At 48.3% G+C, this 22,697-nt stretch overlaps 1 protein-coding gene across 4 annotated transcripts in view; it reads left to right on the top strand.

Moving 5' to 3' along the window:
- Positions 1–22,697, top strand: part of ATG7 (autophagy related 7) — a 354,904-nt gene that overhangs the window by 72,873 nt on the left and 259,334 nt on the right. For all 4 annotated transcript variants that reach the window (XR_012231861.1, XM_073574239.1, XM_073574238.1 and 1 more), the window contains exon 9: positions 22,233–22,354. Coding sequence is in view for 3 of the 4 variants with exons in the window: in XM_073574239.1 (XP_073430340.1) it covers positions 22,233–22,354 (122 nt within the window). In the remaining variant the exon portion in view is untranslated. The remainder of the gene's footprint in view (positions 1–22,232; positions 22,355–22,697) is intronic.

The raw sequence follows: 22,697 nt of genomic DNA on the forward strand, positions 1-22,697 counted from the left end.
CAATCTTAAGTTATAGTTTTGTTTTTCTTTCTGCATATAGACGGCTTATGAGGGTTAATCCTACTGAGATCCCTCTTAGGCTATGTGCACACGTTCGGAGTTGCGGCGGAGATTTCTGCGGCAATTCCGCAAATCCCTGCCGCGAGAAATATGCATGCAGAATTGGCTTGCGTATTCCCACTAAACACTAGCGTTATGCAAGCGTAATTAGCTTGCAGAATGCTTGCATTTTCAAAACTATCTGTAGCATCGCTTGGGAAACTGACAGGTTGGTCGCTCTTGTCAAACATAGTGTTTGACAAGTGTGACCAACTATTTACTATTGAGGCCGCCTATGCAGCCTCAATAGTAAAAGACTGTTACAAAATAATTTAAAAAAAAAAAAAAAAAAAATCGTGATATTCTCACCTTCCGGCGTCCCCCGCAGCCTTCCCGATCCTCGCGATGCTCCCGGCAACTCCTGTTCCCAGCGATGCCTTGCGACTGACCCCAGATGACGTAGCATCACGCGAGACCACTGCTCATCACAGGTCATTGTCACAAGGCATCGCTGGGAACGGGAGTTGCCGGGAGCATCGCTGAGGCCTGGGAAGGCTGCGGGGGCCGCCAGAAGGTGAGAATATCACGATTTTTTTATTTTAATTCCTTTTTTTTTTTTTTTTTTTAACAGGGATATGGTACCCAGGGCCTGGAGGAGACTCTCCTCTACTCCAGACCCTGGGTACCATCCGCACATGATCCGCTTACTTTGCGCATGGTGGGAAAGTAAGCCGATCAATGCATTCCTATTTGTGCGGAATCGCCTCGATTCCGCTCAAGGAATGAGCATGCTGTGGATTTTTCTGCTGTGCGATTCCGCTGCAGGAAAATACGCAGCATTATCACAGCATTGCGGAGTGCCATTTAATTCAATGGGTTGCGTTTTTGAAACGCTTCAAAAACGCTTACAATCCGCAACGTGTGCACTCAGCCTTAAACGCACCAAAATCAGAGCGTTCGTCTGACTTTTATCTGATGTTACAGGGGTCTTTACACTTAATTGCAATCCGATCTGTGATGATAATGACTGCTTTGAACAGAACGAGAAGGATCTGGTATTAGATTTAGCATTCGGTGTGAAAATAGCAAGATTTCTGTTTTTTTTTTTTTTTTTTTGGTTTTTTTTTTTTTCCCCATTTTAATATAAATAACTACGGTATATGGAAAATTGAATGTGTCTGGTAGCTACAAAACATTCACGTTTCAACCACTATTCATTTACCATAAAGTAGGTTTAGACTGCTGACTCTTTTGTAGGATGAATGTTAAAAAAAAAAATAAATAAAAAAATTTACATTAAATCCATTTAGTCTCTTCTTTTGCAAGGACATCCGCGACTTTGGGCTCCACTTATATGATGAAAGACGCTCAGCCCATGTTTTAATTGCTAGTGCTCGAACAGCAGGAACGAGCGCAATCTGCAAGTCCAAGGATCATTTTACCGGAATGGACAATTGATGACCTTAGGTCTTCTGCTCTTACCGAGTAGAAAATAATAGACATGGACGAATAAATGTTGCTTTTATAGAAACTGAATGCGTCTGTTTACTAGGATAATATTGCGTTGCATTCCCATATGTCGAGCGTACACATTGTTGTAGAAGTTTAGTTGCCATGTCGTCATTTGCGATGTCTTCAAGACACTGTTCTTTTTTTTTTTTTTGTCCCGTGTTATTGGCTGATATTTTTGCTTCAGTTTCTTTAAATTGGCTAACGCGGAGCAGGAATGTGGCATAAAAATTCTCTTGTACATGTTTCTCCTTCTCATGTACGTAGAGAGAGGCCTGACAGTCACCTTTAGCAGTGCTGGGAAGAGTCGGCCAAAGACTAGTCTAGTCGGAGCATTTCAGAATGTCTGGCCGCAGTCAACGCAGCCCACAGTTTACGTAGCATGAATCACATGACAGGTTCCCTTTAAACAGTAATTGAGACTTTCTAGCACCAAAAGTCATAAATCCTTTAAAAAGAGCTGTGTGAGGGATAAAACTTGTAAAGCCATATCACTTGGTAGATATAGTGAAGGGCAGGAGTATGCACTCACCTGGCGGTGTTGTGAGAAGACGTAACGCCTGTAGGCGCGTATAACCACTATGACGTCCCCGTGACTAGAGGCGAGAATTGTCTTCAAGACGTATAATAGTAGATGACGACAACAATATGTTGTACCGGCTGTGCTGCGGTAAAGCAGAAGACTTTTGTGTTCCAAAGTGGTTCTTTATTTTCCCAGCATTTCAGCGCTGGACCGGCACCTCTTGTCTAAGTTTTTAAAAAAAATAGAGATATTCTATCTATCTATATTAGCAATGTTTCTGCAGCGATCAGTCCAATGGTAGGATAAAATATAACTTTTATTTCTCGTTCGCCTTATTGGGGGACACAGAGACCATGGGTGTATGCTGCTGCCACTAGGAGGCTGACACTATGCACAAAAAAAAGGTTAGCTCCTCCTCCGCAGTGTACACCTCACCGACCGGCAGGGAATTCCTCAGTTTAGCTTGGTGTCAGTAGGAGGTGGACACGGGTCTTTAATTAGACCCATATCTACCTCGATGTGCATCGTTCCTTTTCAGGTTTTCCCAGAGGGATACAGTGTGAATGGTCACATCTGTACTCCCACAAGGAGTCTGTGAGTACGGCGTGTACTGCCACCCCGTATCCTCACAGTTCTCCGTAGCAGGACCACCAGCCTTCCAGGCGGACGCCAACACGAAGATGTGTCAGCGATCCAGAGGGTCCTCGTCGCCAGTCTCCCACCCACTCGCCTACCAGAGCCTATCGGTTGGTTGAGACGCAGACTCTTCATGTATAGGTACTTTCCTCGGGACGGGTAAGTATGGGGACCCTTTGGCCTGCAGCATTCCTCCCCGAGGGCACGTTTGCAGCGTCTTCCCTGGAGCAGGGATGCGGTGGCGCTGCAAACTCCTGCGCCCATCCTGCTCCTACAGCCAGCCCCTTCACCGCCCTCTTCTATCCCGACTCTCCGATCGGGTATTTCAGGGTCCTCTCGCGGCGGCGCTCACTTTGCGGCACCTCCGTGCCGACCCCGGGCTGACAGGCGACCGCCGCTACTAATTTAGGCCCCGGCTTCTATCGGGCCTACCTTAACGTCGCGGCCACGCCCCCCGCCCCTCTGCCCCTTTCTTCTAAGCGGGCTTCTCTCCCGCCCGTTCCAGGCCCTCCCACCGTCTTCTCAGCCTGTTCCTGGCCAGGCGCGGCACCGGATTCAGCAGGCGCTTAGCTCCGCCCTCCTTCTTCCCCTGGGAACGCGTTTTTCCCGGTTTCATCTCAGGCGGTCGCCATCTTTGCAGCTGCACAGCCGGACGCCCCTGTCAGCCGGATATCGCTCCTTGGGCCTGCCAGCCGAATATCGCGCTGTCCTGCATCTGCAGAGAGGTGGATACCTTCGTCTCTGGGGTCACTGGACCGTGAGTAGCTCTGCATCTGCAGGCTGACACCCTTCTCTGCTCCCTGTTCCCCAACCTTCGGGCACTACCTCAGGTTTCACTATGTCTAACTCCAAATCTGACCGTAACCGCCCTGCGGCTCTCCCCTGCACTCTAGTCAAGTTCTTTGCATGCTCTTCTTGCAATCGCAAACTTCCCTCAGGTCAGTCCCCTTCCCTCTGCCTGGATTGTAGCAATCCTATTCAACCTGACGCTGCCCAGGAGCCATCTAGGGCCCCAGGCAAGAGTGAACCCTCCATGCCCGGCTGGGCCTCGTCTCTATCAGTCAGTGGCAGATCTCACCAGGGTGTCTCAATCCCTAGTAGCCGTTCTGGATAAGTTACCCCTGGACACCTCTACAGGGTCCAGCAGGCCTCAAGAAGTTCCATCTGAGTCGGCCAACGTTAGTCGCAAAAGACCCAGGCAGGATCTCCAGCCGGAATCCTCTCCTCGCCCCATGTCACCACATAGTCCTTCTCGGCAGCCTCCCTCCCGGGCCTCCTCTCCCGAGTCAGGTGAAGCGCTCTCGGACAGGTCATCTGAAGGGATCTTAGAGCTGGATTCGGACCAGGATGCGAACATGAGGGTTACTGTACAGAACCTCATTGCAGCAATCCATCAGACCTTCGACATTGCTGACCCCCCTGCGAAATCCTCAGATCAGGAGGTTTCGTTCAGACGGGAGGAAACACCCTCCAGGGTATTCCCTTTACATTCCGAGTTTGGAAAGATTTTTACCAGGGAAAAAGGAGATCCGACCAGACACTTTCAAAGAGGAAAGCGTCTCGGCGTTCTGTACCCGTTTGCTAAAGAGCTCACGGACAACTGGTCTGCCTCCCCCTCGGTCGACCCGCCCGTGTCCCGGCTTTCTACTAACACGGTTCTCCCGCTTTCAGGCGTGGTGTCTCTAAAGGATTCTAATGATAGGATTATAGAATCCCTAGCGAAGTCTGCCTTCGAAGCGGCTTCAACGGCGGTATGCCCAATTTTTGCTTCATCTTGGGCAGCAAAGGCCATAGCTACTTGGGCAGAGGATCTTTGTCAGGGCATCCTAGAGAAAGCACAACCAGATCGATTGGCCGATCTCGCCAATCAGATTTCCCATGCGGGGGATTATCTGCTTTCTGCTTCTTTGGATGCCGCATCCTGCGCAGTCCAGGCGTCAAGTAACGTTGTGGCAATCCGACGTGCAATTTGGCTCAAGGCCTGGCAGGCGGACCTGTCTTCTAAAAAGTCTCTTACCAATCTGCCTTTTCAGGGAGGGCGCCTCTTTGGATCCCAACTGGACCAGTTTATTAAGGACGCCACCGGTGGCACGAGTTCTCTCCTGCCTCAGTCCAAGCCTCGCAGACCTCCACTCAGGCGTCAGTTTCGACCCTTTCGGGCTTTCCGCCGTTTCAATACGGCGGAGAACCCATCCAACCAACAGAGCCCGCAGGCGCGCCAAGACAAAGTTTCCTTCAGGCCCACTCCTTCCTGGCGAACCCACTCTGCCCAGGGCAGAGCATCCAGATCCAGATCTGGACGGTCTACATCGGCATGACTATCGTCGGACTCCCGAGGGTCCCTTCCAATTGGGAGGTCGACTTCTCTTCAGGGACGTCTGGCTGGCCTCAGTAGATGACGCTTGGGTCAGGGAGGTTGTATCGTCAGGATACAAGATAGCGTTCGTCTCTCTTCCACGGGATCGTTTCTTCGAATCCCGTCCTCCAAGAGATCCAGTTTTGGTCCCGGGGTTCTTTACGGCCATCGACTCTCTCCTCAGTTCCGGGGTGATTGTGCCCGTGCCCGAATTGGAGCGGTTTACAGGGTTTTATTCAAACCTATTTGTCGTGCCGAAAAAAGACGGGGCGCTCCGACCCATCTTGGATCTCAAGCTGCTCAACAAGAGAGTCCGTCTTCGCCACTTCCGGATGGAGTCGGTTCGTTCGGTAATTGCTTCCATGGAGGAGCAGGAATTCATGTGTTCAATAGACATCCAAGATGCCTATCTACATGTTCCCATATTCTCCGGACATCAGAAGTTCCTGCGTTTTGCGGTTTGCCGCGAACATTACCAGTTCGTCGCACTGCCCTTCAGTCTCGCCACCGCTCCCAGAGTCTTCACGAAGATCATGGCTGCGTTGATGGCCTTGTTGAGGATCAGAGGTCTCGTTCTTTTTCCGTACCTCGACGATATTCTGATCAAATCTCCCTCTTTCCAACAGGCACGCCTGAAGTTTGACGATCGTCCTAGACACTCTTTCCAATTTCGGGTGGATCGTCAACAGGAAAAATTCCTGTCTGGTTCCTACTCAACGTCTTGTGTTTCTGGGCCTCCTGTTCGACACTCGTCGGTCAAGGGTCTTTCTCCCACAAGAGAAGATTCTCTCCCTGCGGCAGGATGTATAATCGCTGCAGACCACACGATTTCCGTCCCTCCGAACAACCATGAGGGTCCTGGGAAAGATGGTGGCGGCGATAGAGGCAGTTCCCTTTGCCCAATTTCACGCCAGACCTCTCCAACACGCCATTTTGTCGAGGTGGAACAGGTCGGCTCTGTCCCTGGATCGCCCTGTTCGTCTTTCATGCCGGATCAAGCGGTCACTCAACTGGTGGTTGACGTCACCTCTCATCCTCTTGGGGCAGTCTTTTCTTCCCATTCACTGGCAGATTGTAACAACGGATGCCAGCCTCCTCGGCTGGGGTGCAGTGTTCCGCCATCACACTGTTCAGGGTCGTTGGTCGCCTCAGGACTCTGCCGATCAACGTCCTAGAGATACGAGCGATCCATATGGCTCTCGTCCACTGGGAGAGGCTCCTCAGGGGCCTGCCTGTCCAGATTCAGACAGACAATGCCACAGCAGTGGCATATGTCAACCGCCAAGGAGGGACATGGAGTGTCTCAGCCCTGGCAGAAGTGTCCAAGATCCTTCAGTAGGCAGAGATTTCGGTACCGACAATCTCCGAGGTACACATTCCCGGCGTAGACAACTGGGCCTCCGATTTTCTCACCCGCAAGGGTCTCGCGGCAGGAGAGTGGTCCCTACATCCGGAGGTATTTCTTCAGCTCTGCCGTCGTTGGGGAACCCCGGACGTCGATCTAGCTTCTCGCCTCAACAGGAAAGTCCCACAGTTTGTATCCAGGGCTCGAGATCCTCTCGCAGTGGGCGCCGACGCTCTGGCTATTCCTTGGTCGCTGTTCGAGCTCCCCTACCTGTTTCCTCCCCTGCCTCTTCTTCCAAAGCTGCTGAAGAAGATCAAAGCAGAAGGAATTCCAGTCATTCTCATCGCCCCGAATTGGCCCAGAAGGTCTTGGTTCGCGGACATTGTCGCCCTTCTCGAGGACGCCCCCTGGAAGCTTCCAGACAGGGCAGATCTGCTGTCTCAAGGCCCGATTTGCCACCCCAATTCTCGGCCGCTCAATTTGACGGCGTGGCTGATGAGACCGAGGTTTTGAAACGAGCAGGATTCTCCGGTCGGGTAATTCATACCATGATTCGAGCCAGGAAGCCATCATCTTCCAAAATTTACTACCGTACTTGGAAGGCCTATTTCACTTGGTGTGAGGCCAATAACATCGCGCCCATGTGCTTTTCGCTCCCTTCCGTTCTGGCGTTTCTTCAGGCAGGGCTGGATGCGGGGCTTGCTCTCAGTTCCTTGAAGGGTCAAGTTTCGGCGCTGTCCATTTTGTTTCAGAAGACGTTGGCCTCCCGCCCTCAGGTCAAAACCTTTCTCCAGGGCGTGGCTCACACGGCTCCTCCGTATCGAGTGCCCGTGGATCCATGGGATCTTAATCTGGTTCTTGAGGTTCTGCAAGGTTCTCCTTTTGAACCTCTCAGGGATATATCCCTTTCTCTCCTTTCTTGGAAGGTAGCTTTTCTGGTGGCCATCACTTCCATCCGGCGCATGTCAGAATTGGCGGCTCTTTCTTGCCGCTCTCCTTTCTTGGTACTTCACCAGGACAAGGTGGTTTTGCAGCCTCCGCCCTCTTTTCTTCCGAAGGTGGTGTCCTCCTTTCACCTCAATGAGGATATTGTTCTGCCGTCCTTCTGTCCGAGTCCAACTCGCCCTCGGGAGCGGTCCCTGAACAAGCTGGATCTGGTCAGGGTGATGAGAGTATCTGTCTAGGACGTCTACCTTGCGAAAGACACTCTCTTTTCATCATTCCAGATGGGGCGCGGAAAGGTCACCCGGCTTCCAAAGCAACTATTGCTCGCTGGATCAGATCGGCAATTTTGGAGGCCTACCCGGGTTAAGCATCGAGTGGCCCCTCCGGGAATCAGAGCGCACTCTACCCGGGCAGTGGGTGCTTCCTGGGCGGTACGCCACAGAGCCTCCGCGCTGCAGCTTTGCAAAGCTGCAACCTGGTCTTCGGTTCACACGTTTGTGAAATTCTACAAGGTCCACACCTACGCTTCGGCGGACGCCAGCCAAGGTTGAAGGATCCTGCAGGCAGCGGTGGTGAGTCCACTGGCCTGATGGAAGTTTGTTTCCCACCCCAGGGACTGCTTTGGGACGTCCCATGGTCTCTGTGTCCCCCAATAAGGCGAATGAGAAAACAGGATTTTTGGGTTGCTTAACGTAAAATCTGTTTCTCGGAGCCTTCATTGGGGGACACAGCACCCTCCCATGTTCTACAACTCCTGTTAATACTTTGGTTGATTGGTTACAGTTGAGTTGTTTGTTCTGTTTTCTGTTACTTCTCCTACTGCTTTCTCACTAACTGAGGAATTCCCTGCCGGTCGGTGGGGTGTACACTGCGGAGGAGGAGCTAACCTTTTTTTTTGTGCATAGTGCCAGCCTCCTAGTGGCAGCAGCATGTCCCCAATGAAGGCTCCGAGAAACAGATTTTACGGTAAGCAACCCAAAAATCCTGTTTTTTCCATTAAAAAGGTTCCATGTTTCTTCACTAACAAAAGGGATTGACAATATGCAAAATTATTGAAGAAACATGGAACCTTTTTAATAGAAAAATAAGTTATATTTTATCCTACCATTGGACTGATCGCTGCAGAAACATTGCTATTTCCCTTACATGTAAGGATTTATCCCAATCCGTTTTCCATGCGAACTGCAACCACAGGCTGGACTTATTCCTGGTTTTCTTCAAAGATAGAGATATATACAACCCCTGGCAAACATTATGGAATCACCGGCCTTGGAGGATGTTCATTTAGTTTAATTTTGTAGAAAAAAAGCAGATCACAGACATGGCACAAAACTAAAGTCAATTCAAATGGCAACTTTCTGGTTTAAGAAACACTAAAAGAAATCAAGAACAAAAAATGTGGTAGTCAGTAATGGTTAGTTTTTTAAACCAAGCTTAGGTTTTACTCACCAGTATTTTGTTGCACCATGGAGCGTTTTCTTCTACTTTCACCAAAGATTTTCAATTGGATTGAGATCCAGACTATTTGCAGGCCAAGACATTGACCTTATGTGTCTTTTTTCAAGGAATGTTTTTGCTCTATGGCAGGATGCATTATCATCTTGAAAAATGATTTCATCATCCCTAAACATCCTTTCTATTGATGGGATAAGAAAAGTGTCCAAAATATCAACATTAACTTGTGCATTTATTGAAGATATACTGACAGCCATCTCCCCAGTGCATTTACCTGACATGCAGCGCCATATCATCAATGACTGTGGAAATTTGCATGTTCTCTTCAGGCAGTCATCTTTATAAATCTCATTGGAACGGCACCAAACAAAAGTTCGGGTATCATCACCTTGCCCAATGGAGATTCGCAATTCATCACTGAATATGACTTTCATCCAGTCATCCACAGTCCACGATTGCTTTTCCTTAGCCCATTGTAACCTTATTTTTTTTCTGTTTAGGTGTTAATGATGGCTTTCGTTTAGCTATTCTGTATGCAAATCCCATTTCCTTTAGGCGGTTTCTTACAGTTCGGTCACAAACATTGTCTCCAGTTTCATCCCATTCATTCCCCATGTGTTTTGTTGTGCATTTCCTGTTTTGGAGACATATTGCTTTAAGTTTCTTGTCTTGACGCTTTGATGTCTTCCTTGGTCTACCAGTATGTTTATCTTTAACAACCTTCCCATGTTGTTTGTATTTGGTCTAGATTTTAGACACAGCTGACTGTGAACAACCAACATGTTTTTCAACATTACGTGATGATTTACCCCCTTTTAAGAGTTTGATAATGTCATGTCGGACGCTGTTCACACCACAGCATCCGGCAGGCAGAGGTAGTTCCACCTCCAGCCACTATAGCCTCAGTGGCGCCGGCTTGATCTTCAGGCTCTCGGGGGTTAATCCTGCTGGAGACCAGGTTGGAAGGTTAGTCACGCCCACAGTCTTTAAATAGTCAGGCTGGCATATGGGCGTCGCCGATTATAGCTTGTGTTTCATACCAAGTGGTTCCGGTCTGGAGTGGAGGTGCTGAAGAGAGAGAGATTCGTATCTGGTGGCGTATGATCCGTCGTTATCCTTTCTCCTTCCCATATTTGTGTTTTGTTGTGCCCTGTTCACATTACTGTATATTCCTGTGTGTGTGCGGCGCAATGCAGTTTAAGTTCTCCCTGTCTGTCTTAATTTGTGTGGGGGCTTTGGTGGTGTGACTCCTCACTGGGTGGAGGGTTAAGTGCAGGGCTGAGCAGGAGACAAGGAAAGGTTGGAGGCTCAGGCATTTGCACCATCAGCAAAAACCCTGGGTTGAGGGTCAGACAGGGTTTCCCCTAGTTACAGGGACATCACAGGGGCCCCGGCAATTACAGCCTTAGTTGAACTAAGCCCCAAGTGACAGATAATCCTCTCCTTTGTTTCAATTGACATCTCTCGTGTTGAAGCCATGAATCATGTCAGTCCATTTGGTGCCACAGCTCTCCAATGTGTTCTCACTCCTTTTTAGATGCAGACTAACAAGCAGATCTAATTTGATGCAGGTGTTAATTTTGGGAAGGAAAATTTACATTTTTCCTCAGAATTTGTGATTCCATAATTTTTTCCCTATGCTTGGTTTAAAAAAGTAACCATTACTAACTACCACATTTTTTGTTCTTGATTTCTTTAGTGTTTCTTAAAGCCAGAAAGTTGCCATTTGAATTGACTTTAGTTTTGTGCCATGTCTGTGATCTACTTTCTTTCTACAAAATTAAACAACTGAATGAACATCCTCCAAGGCTGGTGACTCCATAATTTTTGCCAGGGGTTGTATGTGTATATATAATATACATACAGTGCATACATACAGTACACACATATATATATACACGCGTATAAGCCGAGATTTTCAACCCATTTATTCTGTCGCCTAATTGCGGGACACAGAGCCGTGGGTGTTATGCTGCTGTCCACTAGGAGGCGACACTATGCATAATCTGAAAAAGATTAACTTTGGCTCCTCCTCTGCAGTATACACTCCTGGACGGCATCAGCCTTCTCCAGTTTTTGCATAGTGTCGTAAGGAGGCACACCTAGGATTTTTTTTTTTTTTTTTTACTCCGTTTTTTTTCCTTGATTTTTTTCAACGGATTACAGATGAAGAAAAGCGGGTCTCCGGCGAGACTCCCGACATGGCTCCCTCCTCGGTCCCCTATTAAGGGGTACCCGGTTGAGGTCGAGATGGCTCTTCCCCATGTCGCTCCTTCCCCAGTCCTTCGGATACTGGTTCGAAGTCGAGAGCCCCTCCTCCTTCCCCACTTCCCTTGGGCTCTGGGTTGAGGTCGAGGATAGGATGAAGCCCCCTGACGGTGACAGCAGCACCCTCCCTAATCCCCCTCTGGGGGCATTAGGTTGAGACACCGCAGGTAGGGCCTGTACCAGGCACCATTCGGCCACTTACAAGTCCAGGGACCCCAGCCCAGCTGCGGGCTCCTGTTGGTACTGGGGGAGGTGCAGGCAGGCATGGCACTTGTCAGAGACAGGGCTCCCTGTGCCCCTGTCTCTCCAGCAGCACCAGCTGCATAGCGCCTCAAAGGGACCCACACAGGGCCCAGGTTGCGCTCATGACCCCACCGCCGCTAGCCTACCATTCAATCCGGGGGGGGGGGTCTGGTTTGAATCCGACATTTTACATAGCTCAGCGTGGCCTTTTCAGCTCTCCGCCCCCTTCCCCCTCCACCTCAGAATTCCGGTGGCCATCTTGCTGCACCTGAAGCTGAAGGCAGCACAGCGGTCTCTGGGGGGCACAGGACTGGGATTTATCAGCGCTGGACCTAGGGGGCGCATCGGTGGGGTAAGATCACAGCTGGGTTCTCTGTACTCAGCTGTGAGTTCATATAACCTATAACGCTCCCCTATTCCTTTTCCTCTGCGTAGATACCCCTGTAGGGCCTCTGCTAATCAGCCTCTAGGCACTATGTCGGGCTCAAGGGAAAGGACCAGACAAGACCTGCTTTTATGCAGTCTATACAGCCTGCAAAGCCACTTTCCCCAGCGGCAGCACGTACCCGCACTGCCGGGACTGTACCCAAAACACAGGATCAGAACCCCTAGAAGTACCTACTAACGCTTCTGCGACCGCTACTGCGCCGGAATGGGCGACTCAGATGTCGCAGTCTATGACAGTCTATAGATAACCTGACCTCCACACTACTGCAGGCTCTGCAGGGTCATGTCTCGGCTATGAACGTTACGTCCTCACATAGCACTAGGTCGCCCCCTCCAGGGAGAGACACAGTGGCTCCAGGTCACAGAGACCGTCCCCTGATAGAGAAAGACAATGCGGATCTCCACAACGATCCCAGACCACAGAACACCTCCGCTAGTTCGCCCGCTAGGGAGCTCCTTAGCGATGCGCAAGACTCAGAGGGCATATGTGACTCTAACTCAGATAATGAAACAGAGAACACTCTGGTCCCTTGTCCCCCTAGCAATACGGCGCTAGATGAGGATATAATCTCTTCCATCCATCGGGTGCTGGACATTTCTGATCCAACCCGGAAGCACCAGAACACAAGATTTCCTTCTAGAGTGTTCAGAAACCATCTAAGGTCTTCCCTAATCACCCGGAATTTCAAAAAATACTTTCTAAGCATTTTTCGCAGCCTGAGAAAAAATTCGCCAATCGCAAATACTTGGAAGCAAAGTACCCCTTCCCACAGAAGGACACTAAGGATTGGACAGATCCACCTGAAGTGGACCCCCCAGTCTCTCGGCTGGAAGCACAAGCACTTCTCTCACTGCCAGACAGCTCAACCCTCAAGGACGCAGCAGACAGGTAGAACGCATGGCTCGTTCAATCTTCGAAGTGGCAGGTGCCTCTCTGGCTCCCGCATTTGCTTCAGTTTGGGCAGCCAAGGCCATTATGGCCTGGGCTAATCTATTGCAACAGGGCCTGCAAGCTTCAAATCCTCAGCTGGCGGACCAGGCGGTGCAAATTGCAGTAGTGGCAGATTACATGGTCCATGCAGCGTTGGATTCTGCAAGAGGGGTTGCGGGAATAGCATCAAACGCCATCACAATCCGGCGTATTCTCTGGCTGAGAGAATGGAAGGCGGATGCGGCCTCAAAAACGTCCCTGACAAATCTCCCGTACTTCAGTGGACGTCTTTTCGGTGAAAAGCTGGATACAATGATATCCAATGCTACTGGGGGTAAAAGTACTTCTCTCCCTCAACTAAAACCAAAACGCACGTTTAAAACACGTAATCAATCTAGTTTCCGATCCTTTCGGAATTCTTCAGGCTGGTCCGTCTAGCGCCCAGCACAAAATCGTAACCGCTCCCCCCGCAGAGACAACACACGGGCGGCACAGAGGCCGGACAGGAACTGGCAGTCAAAAGCAAGCCAGGCAAAATCCAAATGAGGAAAAGCTCAGACTTTCCCCTCATCATGACTCATGCCCTCTGGAAGACACCCCACTTGTGGGCACACGACTGCTACTCTTTCAGCAGGTCTGGCTTCCTATTACAGAAGACAAGTGGGTCAAGGAAACAGTGTCTTCAGGATACAAGATCGAGTTTACTACCAGCCCACCGCACAGTTTCTTTCTCTCCGTTCCTCCAAAGCTTCCACTCAAAGCTCAAGCCTTCCATCAAGCGGTTTCTTCCCTCCTGCAAGCAGGAGTCATAGTACTGGTTCCAGCAGACGAGCGCTTCTGAGGGTTCTACTCCAATCTGTTCGTGGTGCCCAAGAAGGGAGGCAGCGTCCGATCCATACTAGACCTCAAGCAACTCAACAAGTGTGTTCGAGTTTGTCACTTTCGCATGGAATCCCTCCGGTCAATCGTTGCGTTCATGGAAAAAGGAGAATATCTCGCCTCCATAGACATACAGGACGCATACCTGCATATACTGATTTGCTCCCGCCCATCAGAGATTTCTCAGATTCGCAATCAACCAAGACCATTACCAGTTTGTGGCCCTCCCGTTCGGTCTCGCCACGGCTCCCAGACCATTTACAAAGGTCATGGCAGCCACCATGGACGTTCTACACTCCAGAGGCATAGTAGTCGTTACATACCTGGACGACCTTCTCGTCAAGGCCCCCACCTTCAAGGACTGCGAGGTCAACGTCTCAATCACAATCGACACTCTGAGTGACCTGGGATGGTTAGTCAATTTAAAGTAGTCCTCGACTACCCCGAGTCAGTCTCTGGCCTTCCTGGGGATGCTATTCGACACCTCCAGGGGTCTGGTGATCCTCCTCACGGACAAGGCGCTGGCCCTCCGTTTGGGAGTTCGCACTCTCCTCTGCAAGTCCCCCCCCAATCTCTCCAGTATGCCATAAGAGTACTTGGCAGGATGGCAGCAGCAATGGAGGCGGTACCATTTGCCCAGTTTCACCTCAGACCCCTTCAACTGGCCATCCTCAAGTCCTGGGTCAGGAATCCGTTCTCCCTCGACAGGGAGTTCCGGTTATCATCGAAAACCAGGAGGTCCCTGCACTGGAGGCTCAAGCCAACCTCGCTTGCAAGGGGAAAATCCTTTCTCTCCGGTCAATGGAAGCTTTTGACCACCGACACAAGCCTTACGGGTTGGGGCACGGTGCACCTACATCACAGAGCGCAAGGCAAGTGGTCACCAATGGAAGCGAACATGCCCATCAACATCCGGGAAATTCGGGCCAGCATTGAAAGCCTTTCATCACTTGCTAGCAGACTCTCATATCGGAGTACAGTCGGACAATGCCACGGCGGTGGCATACGTGAACCATCAAGGCGGGACCCGCAACATCCAGGCGATGAACGAAGTAACACGTATCCTACACTGGGCGGAGGATGCGAGGTCTGTACTCTCTGCGGTCCACATTCCGGGTGTGGACAACTGGGAAGCCGACTATCTCAGCAGACAAGGAATGGACTCGGGGGAGTGGTCTCTCTATCCCGAAGTTTTTCGTCAGATTTGCCATTGCTGGGGGACCCGGGACGTGGATCTGATGGCATCCAATCTCAATGCCAAGGTTCCCAATTTCATGGCAAGGACGCGCAATCCGCGGTCGCTAGGAGCAGATGCCCTGGTTCAGGACTGGACCCAATTCCAGCTTCTGTACATTTTTCCACCCCTCCCCCTGATCTCCAGAGTCCTGAGGAAGATCAAGCAAGTGGGAGTTCCCACCATCCTGATCGCTCCAGACTGGCCCAGGCGTACATAGTACGCCTACGTCGTGCAACTCACAGCAGAAGCTCCCTGGCGTCTCCCCACACATCCCGACCTTCTGTCCCAAGGCTCGTTCTTCCACCACAACTCGGGGGCTCTCAATTTGATGGCGTGGCCATTGAGACCTGGGTTTTGACCCAAGCAGGTTTTTCACCGGACGTAGTTAAAACCATGATCAGGGCTCGAAAGCCAGCTTCAGCCAGGATTTACTATCGTACCTGGAAGGCTTTCTTCACATGGTGCGAATCTCGCAGACAGGTCCCACTTCCCTACTCTCTTCCAAAGGTCCTCGGTTTCCTTCAGTCAGGCCTGGACGCCAGGCTATCCCTGGGCTCGCTTAAGAGCCAAGTGTCAGCGCTTTCAGTGGTCTTTCAGAGGCGTATTGCTAATAAGCCGCAAGTGAGGACTTTTCTCCATGGGGTTTCCCGATTTGGTTCCCCCCTACAAACATCCATTGGAGACGTGGGACCTCAACCTGGTCTTGACAGCATTGCAGACACCTCCTTTCGAACCCCTTAAGGAGGTCTCACTCCGCCTTGTGTCACAGAAGGTGGTCTTTCTAGTGGCAATCACCTCGCTACGCAGGGTATCCGACCTTTCAGCACTTTCCTGCAGACAACCCTTTGTGGCTTTCCATCAGGACAAGGTGGTTCTCCGTACAGTCCCATACTTCCTTCCGAAGGTTGTGTCCAGCTTCCACCTCAATGAGGAAATCTCACTACCATCTCTTTGCCCGGTTCCTGTTCATAGAGTGGAGAAGGCTCTGCATACGCTTGACCTTGTCAGGGCATTGCGTATTTACATGTCTAGGACTGCTCCCTTCCGGAAGTCTGATTCACTTTTCCTTCTTTTAGAAGGCGTTCACAAGGGCCTACCGGCTTCCAAAGCCACCCTTGCTAGGTGGATCAAGTCCACCATACAAGAGGCTTACCGCCTTGTCAATTCTCCTCTTCCGGCCGGTATCACAGCACACTCTACGCGGGCGGTAGGAGCCTCTTGGGCCATTCGGCATCAAGCCTCGGCACATCAAGTGTGTAAGGCAGCCACTTGAACTAGCCTGCACACATTTACAAAACACTACAGAGTGCATACTCAGTCCTCAGCGGATGCGAGCCTGGGTAGATGGGTCCTGCAGGCAGCAGTACCCCAAATCTAGGGGACTGTCAGCACAATATTCGTCCACTGCTTCCCACCCAGGGACTGCTTTGGGACGTCCCATGGTTCTGTGTCCCACAATTAGGCGACAGAGTAAAAGAGATTTTTGTGTACTCGCCGTAAAATCTTTGTCTTAGCCTTTAATTGGGGGACACCGCTCCCACCCTGTTGCCCTTGCGAGCTGTTGTTACGGTTGGGTTCTCATATTTTGTCGAGCTCGTTTATAGTAGCCTTTTTACAGGCATGCTTATGTTTCTGGTATATTCCTCCTAATGCTTTTGCACAAAACTGGAGAAGGCTGATGCCGTCCAGGGGTGTATACTGCAGAGGAGGAGCCAAAGTTAATCTTTTTCAGATTATGCATAGTTTCGCCTCATAGTGGACAGCAGCATAACACCCACGGTTCTGTGTCCCCCAATTAAAGGCTAAGAGAGATTTTACGGTGAGTACACTAAAATCTCCTTTTTTGGGGGGCTGAAAGTCCCCCTCTCGGCTTATATGCGAGTCATATACCAGGGGGTCGGAGGGGGAGCGGTGGTGTCCGATCATACTTGCCCTCTCCTGGCGCGATCTCTGCGGCCCCCCCCTTCTCCCTGGTCTCAGGCTTCTTCCTGCAGCGGTCACGTGGTACCACTCATTAAAGTCATGAATATGCACCAGGAGGGGGTAAGTATATGCTATATTCACTTGTCCACGCTCCATCGCTGCGCGCTACTCTGCTGTCTTCTGTCCTCTGTCTGATGTTCAGGCAGAGGGCGCGATGACATAGTCAGTGCGCGCCCTCTGCCTGAATGTCACTGACAGAGAGAGCTGGCAGACAGAGCAGCGCGCAGCGATGGAGCGGGGATCGTTAAGTATCGCCGGTGCCGAGGTCCTGAGCCAGCAGTGACCCCGGCACCTGGCCCCCAACGACGGAAAGGTGAGTATTTTATTTGCAGCAGCATATGGGGGTATTCTATGGAGCACCATATGGGGCAGCATATTGGGGGTATTCTATGGAGCACCTTATGGGGCAGCATATGGGGGGTATGCTATGGAGCACCTTATGGGGCAGAATATGGGGGGGTATTCTATGTAGCACCTTATGGGGCAGAATATGGGGGGGTATTCTGTGGAGCACCTTATGGGGCAGAATATGTGGGGGTATTCTGTGGAGCACCTTATGGGGCAGCATATAGGGGTATGCTATGGAGCACCTTATGGGGCAGCATATGGGGGATAATCTATGGGGCAGCATATGGGTCCATAAATTTTGGAGCAGCATATGGGGGATAATCTATGGAGCATCTTATGGGGCAGCACATGGGGGCATAATCTATGGAGCATCTTATGGGGCCATAACCTTTATGGAGCAGCATATGGGGCATATTACTCTATGGAGCATCTTATGGGGCCATTATTAACCTTTGTGCAGCATTATATGGGATGTATTTTGTATGGAGCATCTTATGGGGCCCATCATGAACTGTATGGAGCATTATATGGGACTCCTGATTCATATGGATATACAAAAACATTTAACCTACTGATGTCTCAATTAATTTTACTTTTATTGTATTTTTTTTTTATTTTTGAAATTTACCAGTAGCTGCTGCATTTTCCGCCCTAGCCTTATACGCGAGTCAATAAGTTTTCCCAGTTTTTTGTCAAAATTAGGGGGGGGTCGGCTTACGGCTTATACACGAGAGTGTGTGTGTGTATATATATATATATATATATATATATATATATATATATATATATATATATATAATTATATAATACATATATTAAAGTCGCCGGTCCAGTGCCAAAACGCTGAGGTGTAATAAGAAACCATTCTGGAACACAAAGGTCGTCTGCTTTAAGGCAGCACAGCCGGTACAACATTTCGTCGTCCTCTACTAAATCCTTTAAGAAGTTGCATGTTTGTCTAAAAATAGCGCCAAATTTGACAACTCATCCAGAAACTTTACTCCAGACAGGGACTGGAATAAGATGCAGAAAATAAATACTTAGTAAATGAATCTCTAGAATGTCTGGATAACCAAAATTGTTAAGGAAATTAAGAGAAAAAAAAAAGATTTAAAGAAATGACTCTATAAACGTGTTGCAAAATGAATAGAAACAAATGCCAAAGCCACTAATAAACAATTACTCCAGAAAACTGGATAATCGGTGATGATGAATTTGTAGATTGTGAGCCCTCACGGGCAGGGTCCTCTCTCATCCTGTACCAGTCGTGACTTGTATTGTTTAAGATTACTGTACTTGTATGTAGTATGTATACCTCTCCTCACATGTAAAGCGCCATGGAATAAATGGCGCTTTAATAATAAATAATAATAATTGGGGCCTTAGTCTTTAACAATCTGGGTCACTTTCTTTTAAAGGGGTTGTCCAAAGACAATATTCATTTTATAACCTTTTTGCAGGATAGGTGGTAATTTTATGATCTCGGGGGATCTGACTGCTGTGACCCTCACTGATCCTGACAATGGCAATGCTAAAGTCCCCTGTGTGAATGGAGCCATAGAGCGCATGCGTGACTAATGCTCCATTCACTTCTTGGGGTGTATGGGAACAGTAGACAACCGTTCACACAAGTTGCATTGGGACTTCCATTTTTTTGTTGTTGGTGTGGGACCTAGCAGTTGGACATTTGTCTGTTTGTGACATTTTTTCAGTAATATCACTTTAAAGTGAACAAGCCATAGTTGTAAACTCCCTGAATAGTTGACAAATCCACTGAGCACCGCAAAAGATAACATTGATGGACAAATCATCGGTGTTCAATCCATGGGGCTTCCTCTGATGAGAGCAATGGAGGCTTTTTGAACCCGATTATCTCAGTGCCTTTAGGGCAAGGCCACACAGTCAGGTTTTTTTAGGACAAATTTGAAATCAAAATCAGGTGTAAATCACAAAGGTCATGGTCACACGTTCAGTATTTGGTCAGTATTTTAGAAACCAGTTTCTGTAAGTCAAAACCAGGAGTGGGACAATTGGAGGAAAAGTATAATAGAAACACGTCACCACTTCTGTATTTATCACCCGCTCCTGATTTTGGCTTACAAATACTGATGTAAAATACTGACTCAAATACTGAATGTGTGACCGTGGCCTTACTGTGATCACACACACTACATTTGTTGCATGCGTCTAACCCTCGACCATCCGTGATGCCAGACAACTTCACAATTTTGAAACCGAATTGTTCAACCATTGGGAATCATGGATGATAGAGTTTCGGTAACTTGCGGCAAGGTGCAGTGTTTGCAGTCGCCCAATATACAAATGATCTTATTAATGTGTCTGTTGGCATCGGATGTGCTTTTCTGTAGCAGTATATCTTCCACGTATTGACTGGGGGTTCGCATAGCGTTGATCTCACGTGCGTCCATGCGTCCGAGTTGCCTGTGCTGAGAAGCCACTTACTAATCGTCTCTGCAGCTTTCCGCTGCTGTTACACATTAATTGCTGATGACTTACCTATTGTTAATGGCCGCGTGATTTTGCAGAATCCATCATAGCCACTAGCAAGTAAGCAGAGCTGTATGTACCACCCCAGCCTTTTTATAGAAGACTTAAGGTACAGTCACACTTAGCGATGTACCAGCGATCCCGACCAGCGATATGACGCGGTCAGGATCGCTGGTACATCGCTAAGTGGTCGCTAGTGAGCTGCCACACAGGCAGATCTCACTAGCGACATCGCTGGGGACGGGGGTCGCTACTTACCTGTCACACCAGGCGATCCTGCGTCCTCCCGCCCAGCTCCACGCGTCGTTCGTCGTCATAGCAGGAAGCGCCGCAGGAAGCTGATGACGAGAAACAGTCCAGCCTGTTCTCGCGCGATCAGCGATAACCAGCGGGGGAGCGGGTTGTAGGTAAGTATCAGACATAGCGATATCGCTAGCAATATCGCCATAACGTCACAAGTTATAGCGATATTGCTAGCGATATCTCTTAGTGTGACATGCCCTTTATTGTCTTATATTAACACCAATATAATGCCTTCCCATTTTGTCTTCCACTGCTAATTGATTGCTGATTAGTTGCTGTAATGAGATTGCTCACATGTATTTAATAGTTTATTTTGAAAGGGAATAATGTTCATATACCAATTTTGTATGTGTTTCCTAATATACAGTGTGTGTAAAATCAGCAGCATGGGCACAGCAATTGCGGAATCCCATAGGATTGCATGGGAATGCGGTTTTTAAGCGTTTCCGCAGCAGCAAAAAAACGCGGCGGAAACACTTAAAAAACGCAACATAGGCACACAGCTTTAATCTGCACAGCTACTATTTACATTAAGTAGCAGTCTAGTGACAGTGTCACTAGTCCCCTAGTATATAAATCAGAATTCAGTTAATATGAAAGTTCATGTATTCCTTATATTCAGTAAGATGATAGCCTTCTGCAGAGAACAGTAAGATCTAAGTCGATAGAGGTTCCTGTATGATGTATTTGCATGGACTGTCCACCGAAGTTCTCTACAGGGGAAAACAGAAGCTTCTATCACCGTTAATGATTATGACTAGACAGCTCCTTTCACACAGTAGTAGATCACAGCCTCTCTGATTGTTTACTTATAATGTATTTGCTTGTTTAGTGGAATATAGAGGGAAGGTTAATTACACTGTTAATACAGCAGGCAGAGATGGTACTGACAATAGTTGTCCATTTGGTGCTGTGTTGATGAATCAAAGGATTGATAGCGACAAAACAGAGGTATAGAGTACATGATGAAACCTGGGAATCAAGATGGAGGCAGAAGAAAATCAAAACAGAGCCTAAACTTCAGGGAAGTACACCCTGTATGAAAGAAGTGTGATAGACAATCAGGTAGGATTCATGGATGGGGGAAAAAAATAAATTCACTGGGCTGATTCTTTAATTTACAGAATGGAAATTAAATCTCCATTGTGTCTCCCAAACTTGGACAATCACTTAGAGGGATATTCTAAAGTTTGAAAGATATCCCCCTATCTATGGAATTCATTAATTCTTATGGGAGTGCCGAAGCCCAGCCTAATGCAGAGCAATGTCCCTGGCCATTGTATTAAGTGTGAATGGAGTGGCAATGCGCATTCCCAATGGGGAAGGGAATAACGAAGACAATTGAAAAACACTGAGAAGTTGTTCTGATCAGCCTATATGGATGCGTTTACATAAGAAGTGCCCCCTTTCCCCATAGATTGTCATTGTTACTTAGTCATCATAGACTCTATGTAACAATGACTGAACCTTTCTTTCCTAACCCGCCTTGTTTAAATTGGCTTTCTGCTTTTAAAAAGACTCAATACGTAGAAAAAGAAATTTGTAGATAGTAAGTCGGGACCATCGCTGAGGGTCAAGAACCTCTGTGACTATTAACAAACAAAACTCGGCATAAAAACAATGAGAAAATACCCTGCAGTAAGCACCGGGGCTCAGTGGATAGCACTGCAGCCTTGCAGCGCTGGGGTCCTGGGTTCAAATCCCACCAAGGACAACCTCTGCAAGGAGTTTGTATGTTCTCCCCGCGTTTGCGTGGGTTTCCTCTGGGTTCCTCCCACATTTCAAAGACATACTGATAGGGAATCTATATTGTGAGCCCCAATCGGGGACAGTGCCAATAATGTCTGTAAAGCGCTGTGGAATTAATGGCGCCATATAAATGAGTAAAATAAATAAAACCTCATTTTGTAAGACTTTCTTTATTCCCACTGTTTAACGTGGAATCGCCAACACTGACATTCAAGCATAAGTTATCCTATGACTCATATATCTTCTTTGTGTGTCTTGTCGCATTTCTGAAATCTGTCCCACTAATCATGTCAGAATTTCAGTCCTGTCGGAGGAATCATCAGATTAATAGAGGTGATTAAGCACCTGTCTTGCTGTCGCAGCATTTTCGCAAAAAGTAATTAAACTGAAATAAATCTTCAATTAATTTTTGCAAAAAAAATCTCAGGCTATTAAGAATATCACAAGCTATTATGGTGAAGATGGGAGATCATTTATTCCCAGTCCTGCTAGGTTTGTCTTCTCTAATTTTCCTGATTTCATTTGCAGGGGCAGCCTGGTATCGTCCCTTGAAGTCATCTGCCTCCGAGACCGAACTCTACAGGGGGAAAGGGACATAAAGCACAGCATCAGCTTTGAAATTAAGCTGCCCCACGTGGCACATAGCCAAGGTAGCCGGCATTTATCCTGAACATTATTTCTATTTAATTAAAATTGAAAATGGCATTTTGGTGCGCAAAAAGATAAAGGAACTGGCAGAATATATTGTGTTGCTTTGAAGTTGTCTTTCTGGGATGCACGTTCCGTAGACTTGGTTCTCTGCCAATAAGATCATAATGCTTCTTGCTTTTTTGCAGTGTGCCTTCATAAGTTATCCTGCTGATAATTTCAAACTTCTATAAACAGGACCTTCTACTAAATTTTTTTCTGTTGAAATAATAGTGGCTGCAGAGCAAAATACAGCTTTTTTTTTTTTTTTTTTTTTATTGCGCCTCTCCACTGCACAGATATCAG

This window comes from Dendrobates tinctorius, unplaced genomic scaffold (genome assembly GCF_039654945.1).
Source record: "Dendrobates tinctorius isolate UK_male_01 unplaced genomic scaffold, ASM3965494v1 ptg000038l, whole genome shotgun sequence".
NCBI classification, from domain to species: Eukaryota; Metazoa; Chordata; class Amphibia; order Anura; family Dendrobatidae; genus Dendrobates; species Dendrobates tinctorius.